Source organism: Callithrix jacchus, chromosome 4, assembly GCF_049354715.1.
Source record: "Callithrix jacchus isolate 240 chromosome 4, calJac240_pri, whole genome shotgun sequence".
Lineage (NCBI taxonomy): Eukaryota > Metazoa > Chordata > Mammalia > Primates > Cebidae > Callithrix > Callithrix jacchus.
The window spans coordinates 59,952,960-59,966,382 of record NC_133505.1 but is presented as its reverse complement, the minus strand read 5'-3'; the positions used below and the strand labels follow the sequence as shown (position 1 = coordinate 59,966,382).

At 36.2% G+C, this 13,423-nt stretch overlaps 1 protein-coding gene across 3 annotated transcripts in view; it reads left to right on the top strand.

Annotated features, from left to right (window-relative positions):
• The window catches only part of PKHD1 (PKHD1 ciliary IPT domain containing fibrocystin/polyductin), a 515,189-nt gene that overhangs the window by 452,150 nt on the left and 49,616 nt on the right, over window positions 1-13,423 (top strand). For all 3 annotated transcript variants that reach the window (XM_035295877.3, XM_035295878.3, XM_078370699.1), the window contains one exon: window positions 12,241-13,258. In XM_035295877.3, the coding sequence (XP_035151768.3) occupies window positions 12,241-13,258 (1,018 nt within the window). The remainder of the gene's footprint in view (window positions 1-12,240; window positions 13,259-13,423) is intronic.

Below are 13,423 nucleotides of genomic sequence, written 5' to 3'. Positions count from 1 at the left end.
TTTTCATTTCATGAAAATAAGAGAATGAGTATATATTTTGTTTTTGTCAAAATCTCATATACTTTACTCTACCATAAATTGTAAGATATATCACAAAATGCCTAAAAAAATTATTGAGGGAAATGGTGGTGTTAACCTCGAGGAAAAAAAATCATTAATGTTGATGTATTTCATTCAATTTTAAACATATAAATTTTTCTTTTTTGTTGAAAACAGAAAGATGGAAGCATTGTATGTGCCTTTGAGTCAGAACATTTATTTAAATTTTTTTCTTTCCTTCAGATCCATTTTTCTAAATAAAGAATAGAAGCTGTTTTTTTTTTCTTTTAATTTTTTTCCCCCTAGCAAAGACAACCCCTTTGGCATATTTTCTTTTCAAACGTGAAATGAGGTGGAAAATCCTCATTTCACGACAGGAAGGACAAATATTGACACAAAGTTAATATTTGTTAGAATCCTGGAAGCAAACCTGGGTTTACACACACACTCGTACACATATACACTGCCTCCTTCCTCCTCCTCTGCCACCAGACAGACCAATTCACTGCCTGGGTTTCTAAGTCTGTAACTTCCTGTCTAGGGAAAGGTGGACAGAGGATACTGAATAACTGGGATATTTTAGGAAGTTATACAAAGCAAGTGCTCATATGCACACATGCATGCACAAATACAACCTGCTTAATCTAATTTTCCCCACTTAGAAAAGAGCTTCTGGACTTTATCATGTTCTTGTCCATCGTGAATGCAATAGCATATGCCAAGCCAATATTCACTGGTCACTCGGCATTTATTAAGCCCTGTCCACCCTAGCCTTTTGGAGAGGAATGCCCTGGGGTGGCTGCCCCTGACAGGCTGTGTCACTTATCTATTCACATTGATTATGAAAGTCAGCTGTGGCCAGACCTCGCTTTTTTTTTCCTTCTTCTCTCAGCCCCTCTTACAAGCACCCCTGCCTGGATTTTCATGAGGAAATAATCAGATTAGGCCTTTCACGGTGAGTTCATATGGAGTTCTCTTTCTCTAGTGTGCTACTAACTGAATAAACGTGTTTAGTGGTAAATTGTAAATGACATTATGATTACCAAAGCCAGCATGGGTTTCATTTAAAAGTGATCAGAATTGCAGACCACAAAAATTGTGACTGGCAGATAGGCCATTTGGAGAAGTGGGAGAAAAGAAAAGACAAAAACAAGGGAGAAAGATAATCATTACTCAAAACTAAACCTCCCCAAGTGAGAGAAGCAGGAAGAAAATAAATCCAGAGGAAGAAAAAATGGAACACTCTGTAGAAGTGATGCTGGACTGTCACTACAGGCTCTTGCTAGTAGCTGCTGGGGACTGAGCCCTGAGGTCTGTCACCCTCTTAAGTAGAGCCATAATTAAGAACTACACCCATTTAGTGGCTCTGGAACCCTGCATACTTGTGCTTTATTTTGCCTCACCCCAAAATTAAAATATGAGGGTTGATTAAAAATGCCATAGAAAAATGAATGGTAAGATACTGGCAAACCATGCCATCTCTGTTAGTCATTGGTGACTCTGAAAAAATAAATATTTTATATACATATATTTTAATTTATGAAGACCAGCATTTCAAGTCTGGTTACAAAAGTGGATAATTAAAGTTACTTGTTGATAATCATTAGGCTAATACTGTCTTCGTTAAATATGTGACTATATCTTTATACTCTTGGGAAAGTATGATAAATATTAAAAGGGCCACATGAGAACATAACACAGCAAATGGACTCCTTCTGAATATGTGATTTGACAAACAGTTAAACACCTTTCCATGTGTGCCTGTCAGTAAATTGTGCAGAGAGAACGTCTAGTTATTACAGACCCTCTCTCACAGGACAAATCACCCCTGAACCGTAAGTCTAAACACAGGCCACAGGGGAGTTATTTAGACATTTCATTTTGCCAAAGAGACAGCTAGAATTTTAGAAGTATGATTTTTTTCTTCCTCCTCTTCTTCATCATTACTAAGTAATCATACTGAGTTAAAATTGCTGTGACTCAACTGTTTTTATGTATGAACTATGGTTAATCAAACTTGCTATTAGAAAGTTTTAAGGAAGGGAAGTAGAGAATGAAGAAAAGAATTACAAAAGGAAGAAGGAAGGAAAGGAGGAAGGAAGGACCACCAACCTTACATCTTGTGGACATCTTTGTAGTGAAGTCAAAGCTCCTTCTTTGCCATTCTAATCCCTATCCTAGCCTGCCCCCCTTCCAAGCACCACACCCCTTATTCTGTGGGCTTCTTAACAGATACATCTGTACCTACAGCTCTCCTAAGCAATCATTATGTGTTAGCTGAAATGACCATGAGATGATCACTATCCTGCCACATAAGATCTGCTTAAGCATAACCCAGATCCTTCCATGGACAAAAACTGTGAGAAACCCTTCAGGCTCCTCTGATAGTCCCTAATTTTTATACCACTGTTAGTATAAGGATGCAATATGTTTTTCTTAATATCCTGGCTTGCCTCAGTCACTATGCACAAATCTGCCACCCTCTATCTACCATCTCAAGCATACAAATCTCCTTCCCAATCCATTCATGAGCTCACCCAATCTTTTACTCCTTTCCTCACAAAGTTGCTTCCTGGTGCTGTGAGAAAGTTTGAAGTTGGTGTCAGCAAACTCTTCCTCATCTTCAAAGAACATTCTTTTCACTTGTTTACCTCAACTGGAACCTAGCTGTATTCTAAAGATGCCACTCTTTTTAAAGCCTCTTTAAGCCACACTCCCAACGCTTGAGGTGGCTTTCATGTTTCCATGCTGTTCGCATAACCTGTATCATATCCCTTAATAAAAACTCTGCTCCTCTGAAGCTGTCACCATCTGGCTGACTACCTGCTTTCCCTACTTCACGAATCTTATTGACATAATCGGCATGGCTCTTCACTCCCTGAAGGCCAAAAAAACTGGATCACTCTTCTCTTCTTCATTCTCTTTTGTGATTTTGTTAAGGTGGATAACTCATTCAAAACCTTGACTGCTGTGAAAATAAACAAAGACCATGCAAATCACAGGCCATTGCTATTTATCTGAAATTGCTTTAGCAAGAGAGTCAGCCACCATCACTTCAATTTTGTAGAGATGCAAAGGCATGAAGAAAAGTAGGAAAACTTTATAGTGGAGAAAAGGGAAAGCTTCAGGTTAAAGCTTTGATTAATGCTGTTGGCAGGGGGAAGCTGGAGACAGGTAAACTAGAAATGGGGCATCCTCTGTGCTTGGTTATGGATACATATTTGGCTTTCTCTAATTGGTTCTAAGTTGGAAACTGAGGCAAAAATTGGGGCATTATTAGGAAAAACAGGAAAGCTGGCAGTTACTAATAAAGTACTGCCTGTTCAGGGATGGTTGTTTCAGGGGTTAGTAGTTGGTCTTCTGGAACTGCTTACAACTGCTTGTGGGTCAGAGTTCTATTTTTCTATTTGGTCTAGACATTGTTGGTTTGTATATTATCTCTCATTGTTCATCTCCTCTTCAACTCCTCAACTCCTCTCTGGAAGAATACAGGACACAAAGAAGGCCTTCAGTAAATGTTAGATATTGTTGTTAGTATTTCTATCAGGTATGCTTTTTCCTCCACTGTACGTCACTACTCACTAACACAGTGATAACATTGAAATTGTCATGACCACCGACTTTCAAAATCATGAACTTAAGTACTCTACTTTCAAGGAATAATTCCGGTGTTTCTAACTCAGTTGCTCAGGAGCCCTTTCCTTGTGCATATTCCTCTTCTTCATCATTACTAAGTAATCATACTGAGTTAAAATTGCTGTTACTCAACTGCTTTTGTGTATGGACTATGGATAATCAAACTTGCTGTTAGATTAAACCCATCGCCATGTGCATTTTTCTAACATGAGTTCCTTCCCTTCATTTTTCTTCCTAGCAGCTGAAATGACTCTGACTCTGTTAAATATTGAGCTATGCTTCCTTATCATTAGTTCTTTGTATATACCTTTAATACCTGTGACTCTTTTTCCTTGGCATAGTCAGGTATGAACTCAACCTTGAATAAACTCAGACATTCTATTTGTCCATTCCGTCTTACTGGGTATAGCCAAGGCATGTACTCATACATTCTCTACAATACAGGCAGATTGAACTCTCTGTGAAGATGATAAAGATTAGGTATTAGGGTCTTCACTTGCACGGACCCCTTCCAAGGCTCCAAAACTAATCTCAGCTATGTGTTTGCATAGACCTGCGTTTTTGTAAAATTTTCAAAATAAAGATACTTAAACCAGAATGAGAATAATTCTCTCTTTCTACTGTAAATATTCCTTCATCATAAGTGGTGTGGGGTTGGGTGACAGTGGACTAACTACAGCGTTTTTGAAATCTAGCTAAGGGGACGTTGATTTGGACATACATTTGGTTTGGGTTTAGTAGGGTGTGATTTGTGTGGTTCCTAATCATGTTTATGTAAAATTATTACAACAACTTGCCCAGTGTTGCAACACACAGGAGCTAGACCCTAGGTCACACTGTGTTATGAATATCCTCAAGCATGAGGAGAAAGTGAGAGGGAGCAGAGAGGTAGGCTTGGGGTAACAGTGCAATAAAACCTACTCTGTCAACATTTATTCAAGTATTACAGTTCATATATGAGAAAACCTTTCTAAGAGACTTCTCACATTTGACAAAAATTCTAAACATTTATACATACCCATAATGAGTTGTGAAGCTAAAAGAAATTCTTCTAAAGTATCAGTGAAATTATGGAAAATAAATGTCAATCATCCAAGCTATAGAAAAAACTGAATTATCTTTCTTCTTTTAAAAAATATGACAACGTTGTTGTCATATGAGGAAGCAACACAACGGTCATAATAAAATACAGGAAACATGAAACAGCGGGTATCATGAGCTGGGTAGTATTAATGAACATATTACTTTTCCCTAGATTTTATCATGTTTGTGGTACTTATGAAGTTTTATAAACATAATGTGTTGTGATTTTTTTTCTCATTTAAAATAATTCATTCCCACTCCAAATTTTAAATTCATAACTTTATACCTACTGTTATAGCATGGTTCCCTCACATTGTATAAGCACTAAAATAATAAAAGACTGGGTCTATACCTCTTTCACAATGACTATTTTATACCATCTTCTCAATCCACAAACATTTGACTCAACTTCCCTGACCCTCTTCTCAGCCCCCAACACTCACCCTCATACTTGACTTTCTGTTGATGATCATCTTGCCTCACACCTCTCAGCAGAGAGAGTGCCTTCAATCTCCCACTTTTCTCCACCTACACTTAAACTCTTTGCCCTCCTTCTTGCTCCATGGGAGATGAAGTCTTTCAACCTATCCAATCCCATCTTATTTTTTGGAGGGCTATGAACCCCACTTCTTCCTCAGCCTCTCAGAGAGCTTACTGTGTCAGTCATCCACTTCCTCCAACATTAGTCCCTCTTTTTATGCATTCTGTTTTATCTAGCAGCACCTCAGCTTTCATTGAAATGCAACAATCTACCTTTTTGAAATGTGCATTTTAAGAGACGCTGAATTATAATATCTATGCATTAGCTGCTTCTCACAATTTTATTGTGTCAGACTAGTTTACTGCAATAACATTAAAGATTAATTATTTTAAAAGAACCTACTTTTCGGCTCATGTAAAGTATGCCGTTTTTATAGAATCCTTATTGTCAAAATTCTAAGGCAGAAATTCCTGCTGGAATAGGCTTGTACTATCAGGGATGACCAATGTTTGGTGGGATTATTTAATTTGTGGGAGTTTTGGGGGTCTGTTTTAACTTTATAAAAGGAAATTTTTCTTTTTTTTTTTTTCTTTTTTTTTTTTTTGAGACGGAGTTTCGCTCTTGTTACCCAGGCTGGAGTGCAATGGCGCGATCTCGGCTCACCGCAACCTCCGCCTCCTGGGTTGAGGCAATTCTCCTGCCTCAGCCTCCTGAGTAGCTGGGATTACAGGCACGCGCCACCGTGCCCAGCTAATTTTTTGTATTTTTAGTAGAGACGGGGTTTCACCATGTTGACCAGGATGGTCTCGATCTCTTGACCTCGTGATCCACCCGCCTCGGCCTCCCAAAGTGCTGGGATTACAGGCTTGAGCCACCGCGCCCGGCCTAAAAGGAAATTTTTCTACTTATCTACAATAATGTATCTGCTATACAGATCATTTTCCCCTTTGGTGAGTAAAGCTACTTTTATATAGCTTCATCTCTATAAAGAGTTTGAGGCAGTCACATCTCAATCATTATTCTCATACTACTATCACAGAAACCTCTGCTCTGACTTCTGAGAAACAAGGTCTAGAAAAACAGTCTATGTGTCACAAGCCTGCATAGCTTTAAAATATAATTTATTTGTTATTTATTACAGATTTTTTGTACAGTACTTTTCCTAGGGTAGAAAAAATTGTAAAGTTTATATTCTAGAGGAAAGATATTTTATTTGTTTTATGTTTTGTCAAGAAGATCTGAACCAAAAAAGTAAATAATCTTTATTCTTATCTTGGATCAAAATGAGTATATTTTTCATTTTTTGGGAGTGTAGAAAGGAAAGCATGGTGAGAATATTTTATAATAACTTATATTTGATGAAACTTTTTATTTAAATAAGAAGATGCTAACTATCAACTTTGTGAAGGTAATAGGGGTAAATCTCCAACCAGATATGAGAAGTTGAAATCCATGTGGTCCTTTCATAGCAAGGTATTCACACACAAAGGTTTAAAACATAAAAATAGGAGAAAATAGGAATAAAAACAATGTGTGTAATTGGCACTGCACTAATTCCTTTGCAATCAAGGAGGTAATTGGCTAAGTTTAAACAAGCAAATAACTAACACATAGTTGAGAAGCTTGGCATTTGATCGCTAGTTTTAGCTCAGTGTTTAATAATAACAATATGGCAACGAGCTCCTTTTATTAAAAAGAGAGGAGCTATAGTAACAAAATCTTACTGCATGCACAAAGAATCCAAACAAATGTTTATTCAATTCCTTACCACAATATAGAGTTTGTAATTAAATTTATACAAAATTCCAATGGGTCATGAACATTGGTGACTTCATTTTCTGTCATCTTATTCCTGAGTTTCCTCATGGGCACTGGGCCTGAGCTAAACTTGCCAGGGTGTGCAAGTGCTCTGCATCACACACTTTCAGCTGAGATTGTGCCCTCTCAGGCTCCAATCCTGCACCATTCAAACCCGTCTCTTTTTGTCTCTTTCTTTTCTTCTCAAGCTCCTGCCTTCTACCTGGGTAGTTTGTCATACTCTTTTTCATCCAGTGTCATGACTGAATTGTGGAATGAGGAACTTTGGATCCTTAGGGCAGAAATGACTTCGGTGACCAGCCTTTATGATGGATTGGCTTCTGGGTGGAATATGTAAAAACAAATAAATAAATAAGTTAAAATGAAGTTTATTACTGGACCTCTTTGAAGGAATACATCCTACTAATATAGCTTCTGTATGTTATTACTCTAAAAAAATGTGAATTACTTTCTAAATGGCCTATTTTTGTCATTTTGGCCTTGGAAGGTACCTGTCTTAAGGAATGTAGGTATGCAAGAAAAACTCATGTTTCTCTATATGTATTTATTTAATGAATAAATGAATTGTTCCAAAAATGCTTTATTACAACAGAACCTGTTGTGGACAAATCAACTATGTGATACAATAGCAGAAGAGAATTTATAGAAGTATAGTCAGCCATAATTTCAATCTTATGGATACACGTGAAATAGATGCATTGTATATAGTATTGACTTAACATGTATTAGGAATAAACTTAGAGGACAATACAATAATTTTTTTGTGATATATTCAATTATTATTATTATGATGAGTTGACTTAAAATGTGTTTGTACTGTAGAGTAAGAGTCTTATAATTAGACATTTGGCAAGAACACATAAAGTGATTTGAAGAAAAGGACATTACATATCAATCAGCTAATGCATATTAAAAGCATCTACTGTGTTTGAGGTAGAATGTTGACTCTCGTGGTGATTTAGAGATGAGACACTGTCCCTGGCCTGGAGAAATAACCCTTAAGAACACTTACGTCTACTAATATGTGATTAATTAAATTATATACAGTTAAATGGGAGCAGAGAATGATTGAGAATCATCAACAAAGGAAATGATTGTTTTATTTTAATTATTCATAATTCTAACAGAAATGTACATCTGTAGAGGTTGCTTTAAGAAATTATATCTACTAGATGAGAAGCAGGAAAAACAAAGCCAGAGATTCATAAAATTGGGTGGAATGTGAGTGATTAATCAGTGACATCAACATGGCTGAAAAAACGTGTAGAAAGGATAGTTATCTGCCAAGTCTATAAAAGGAAAACCACTGTGATTTGAGGATTTTCCATGAAGAAATGTTACCCAACTATCTTATTTGGAAAAGATATAACTGTAGTAGGGATTGGTCTATGAAGATCCCAAAACAAAATTTCTAGGGCCAGTAAGACCATGCAATTAATTCCTTTCACACTGGATCCATGCTTCTGAAGGCAACTCTTGATTAACATTAGAGTTATCCTATTATATAATCACAGGGAAGAAACACAATGTGAAAGTGACTATTACTTTAAATTTGATAATTAAATTTTTCTTTTTTTTTTTTTTTTTTGAGACGGAGTTTCACTCTTGTTACCCAAGCTGGAGTGCAATGGTGCAATCTCGGCTCACCGCAACCTCCACCTCCTGGGTTCAGGCAATTCTCCTGCCTCAGCCTCCTGAGTAGCTGGGATTACAGGCAAGCACCACCATGCCCAGCTAATTTTTGTATTTTTAGTAGAGACGGGGTTTCACCATGTTGACCAGGATGGTCTCAATCTCTTGACCTCGTGATCCACCTGCCTTGGCCTCCCAAAGTGCTGGGATAAATTTTTCTTTAATCATTTAGCATTCAATGTAATGAATCCAATTTTATTAAAAGACATAGAACAGGTCAAAATTTCTGTTTTATCTTGTGTCAATTTTAAAGCAATTTGTCTACTTCATCTAAGTTGTTGAATATGTTGGCAAAAAGTTCGTTAGTAATAGTTTCTTATTTTTTATCTGCAGGATCTGTAATGGTAATTATTCTTTCATTCTTGAAACTGATGATTTGTATTCTCTTTTTATGTTGAGTAGTCTAGGAAAGGGTTAGTAAATTTTGTTGCTGTTTTCTGAGAACCGCTTTCTTTGTTGTTTTGTTTTGTTTTGTTGTTGTTTGTTTGTTTTCTACTTCACTGATTTCTGCGATAATATTGATTATTTCCTTTCTTTGACTTTGCTATGCTCTTTTTCTAAATTCTTAAATTTTTTTTTTTTTTTTTTGTCATGCAGGTCTTTTATTTTTTTCCAGCTTTCATGAAGCTGGTTAGGATATAGTACACAATGTGATGTTTCGATATACATACACATTGTGAATGCTAATTAATATATCCTTTACCTCTTAGTTACCTTTTTGCTTGTGGGTATGTGTGTGTGTATGTTAAGAAGATTTAAGATCTACCTTCTTAGCAAATTTTAATTCTACCATGCAGTATTATTAACTAAAGTCACCATGCTGTCCATTATATCTTTTTTCTAAAGTCTTAAGGTAGTACCATAGGGCATTTCTCTCAGACAATTCTTTGCTTATATAAGCATTTAACATTATAAATTCCCCCATAAAAGTACTGTTGTAACTTCATTCCAAAACATTAATATAGTAAGATTATAATTATTATTGTTTAAATATTTTATAATATTCCTCGTGACTTTTAATCATCCCTGTTTTTGCTGTTATTGTTGAAGAAGAAGTAATGAACCATGTGTCCTACTCCGGAAGCAACACTTTAGTAGTTAAATTTAGTTACACCATGGACAGGTTTAGCATAGATTTATAATTATATTATATGAATGGAAGGATTTAGGAAAGGCTAGATTAGACTAAAATCTAGTATTTCCTACATTAAAATAATTGGATTTTTTTCCCCACTTCTTAGGCTACTTTGATGCACTTGCACTAAGGCAAATTTTAAAAATCTAGAAAACAATACAGAATAATTTTGTGAATATAAATTTTAAATCAAAGACATTCTTTGTTGGAAGATAAAATCTCCCTGTGGTTTCAAAACAAGAACTATTCTAGGTTCACAGAGGGAGTATTAGGAATGGTGAAAATAATGAATAACGCAGTTCCTTTAAATATTGATATTAACCTTCACTGTCCTCAACTTGGGCTCTTGAATATCAACTACTTCCCATTACTAATTTCTTGTTTCCCTCCTCTTTTATTTCTTTTCTTTTTATGTTTAGGAAAAAATACAGTATGAGGAGATTATATAGTTTGACATCTAAACTCTTTCACAATCTAGTCAGTCAGACACACCTCTTCAATTTTAATATGCCTCCATAATTTCTCTGTTCCACCCATTCCCTCCATCTACCTCTTCTCCCACTCACCTAGATGTTACTACCTTTCTCTTGTACCCTATTTCTATTATGGAGCTATGATATTGTGAGATTATCTATCCATATATATATCTGTATCTGTGTCTATATCTATCTATATTATATATCTATATCTAAATCTACATAGATATAGATATATAATATAGATATATATTATATATAGATTATATCTAGATATATCTGGTTGCCAGGGGAACCAGATCTACATATATATACACATATACATATATATATATATATGCACACACACACACACACATATATATATATATATACACATATATATATATAATTACACTCTCAGTATCTGGCACAATTAGATGTTCAACAAATATTTTATCAGATTATAGATGATGGTGAGAATGATGGATTACAAATCATCATGTGGATATATATCTACCTACATAGGTATATCTATGTATCTATATATAAAGATATGTCTACATATATATCTACATATACAGATATATCCAGATACATAGACAGATATATCTAGATAGAGAGATACAGATACAGATATAGATATAGATATCTGCCTGGTTCCTGAGGCAGAGCTACCAAAATCGGTAGTGCTATGAGACTCTTCTGTTCGAATATCTGATTTTTGATTCTTGTTGCTGATTTGATCTTTGACTCTGGTTGCTAAGATGTTTGTAATTTCTTGAGTGATAGAAACATCTGATACACAGTTCCTAAATCCCTTGGAATTTCCTGGGTGATACGAATGTCTTTTTCTCTAATGAGCACATGGCCCAACTACTGGATAGCCTTAGGATGGGACTGGTTGCCAGGGGAACCAACCATGTGACTAGAGGGTTGGAACTTTAAACCTCATCTCCTCACCACCCCCATCCTAGGGGAAGGGAGAGGTCTGAAGGTTGAGTCAGTCTCCAACAACCAATAATTTAGTCAATCATACTTACATAATGAAGCCTCCACGAAAGCTCAAAAGCTTTCAGGTGGCTGAACACATGGAAGTGTCTGGAAGTTGAAACATGCAGAGAGGGCGTGGAAGCTCCATGCCTCTTCCATATGCCTTGTCCTATGCATATCTTCCATTTGTCTGTTCATCTGCATCTTTTGTAATATCCCTTATAATAAATGAGAAAACGTAAGTAAATGTTTCCCTGAGTTCTGTGAGCCTCTCTAGCAAATTAACTGAATTCAAGGAGGGTGTCATGAGATCCCTGATTTATAGCCAGTTGTTCAGAAGCACAGACCACAACCTGGGACTTGCAATTGGCATATGAAATGGGGGCGCTTTTGTAAAACTGAGCCCTTCCCTCATGGAGTCTACACTAACTTTGTTTAGTATCAGAATTGGGTTAAATTATATGACACCCAGTTTGTATCCACTGGAGAATTGGTTGTTGGTGTGGAGAAATACCTATGAATTTGGTGACCAGAGGTAAAGTATTTTGTTTTATATGGCCCTTGTTTCTTCCTCAGGGCTTCTTAATGGTTATGATTATTTCATTGTCTTGATTCTTTTACTTCTTCAACTCCTTTTCTCAGTTATTATCTCCATGATTAATTTTAAATAACATATTATGTAACATATATTTTATAAATATATTGAAGAGCTATTATTTAATGTATTTATCTTTTTATATTTTGTCCCAGTCTTCCTCACACTTCCTTGCACTCTCAGTATCTGGCACAATTAGATGTTTAATAAATATTTTATCAGATTATAGATGATGGGAAGAGTGATGGATTACAAATCATCATTGAGAGATTGTAACTCATAAACTACTTGTTTTGTTTCTTTTCTTTTATAGGTACATTTAGAGAAGAACAGAAATGTACATACCGATTTCTGATGCAGGGATTTATCTGCAAACAGACTGACCAAGTGGTCCTAGTTCTTGATAGTGCCGATGTCACTTGGGCAAACCGGAAGTTATATCCAGTTGTATCTGTGACTAGTGGTTTTGTTGACATCTTTAGTAGTGTAAATGCCAATTTTCCCTGCTCTACCTCTGGGTCGGTGTCTACTTTCTATTCTATCTTACCCACCCGGCAAATCACCAAGGTCTGCTTCATGGATCAAACTCCTCAAGTTTTACGTTTTTTTCTATTGGGGAACAAAAGTACCTCCAAGCTTCTCTTGGCTGTATTTTACCATGAACTCCAGAGCCCCTACGTCTTCTTAGGGGAAAGTTTTATTGCACCCACTCTGGTTCAGTCAACTTCCTTATTGCTGAATGAATCTGCTGGTGCCAACTATTTCAGCATCATGGATAACCTCTTGTATGTTGTTCTACAAGGAGAGGAGCCCATTGAAATACGCTCAGGTGTTTCCATTCACTTGGCCCTCACTGTTATGGTTTCAGTCTTAGAAAAGGGCTGGGAAATAGTAATACTTGAAAGACTAAGTAATTTCTTACAGATTGGCCACAACCAAATCAGATTTATTCATGAGATGCCTGGCCATGAAGAGACCTTAAAGGCCATTGCTGACAGTAGAGCAAAAAGAAAGCGCAATTGCCCTACTGTGACTTGTGCTAGTCGTTATAGAAGAGTCAGTCAACGCAGACCTCTCATGATGGAAATGAACTCATACGGGGTTTCACCACCAACAACTGTGGAAACTATCTCAAAACTGATTGTCATTGAAATTGGTGATTTGCCAACAGTAAGGAACAATGGAATGATTTCATCCTTATCAAGTAACAAATTACAGAATTTGGCTCATCAAGTCATCACTGCTCAACAGACTGGAATACTAGAGAATGTTCTGAATATGCCTATTGGGGCCTTACTAGTTACTCAGTCAAAGGGAGTCATTGGCTATGGGTAAGTACTAGTTATATTCACATCCAAATGAGGGCTGATTTCTTAGGTCCCTATTGACATATGTTGCAAATGTCAATCTACTTAACACTGAATCATATAACTCGTCTGCTTTTTCAGATAGGAATAAAAATTCAAAGAGTCATTTAAAGACTTAAATTCTTAGTT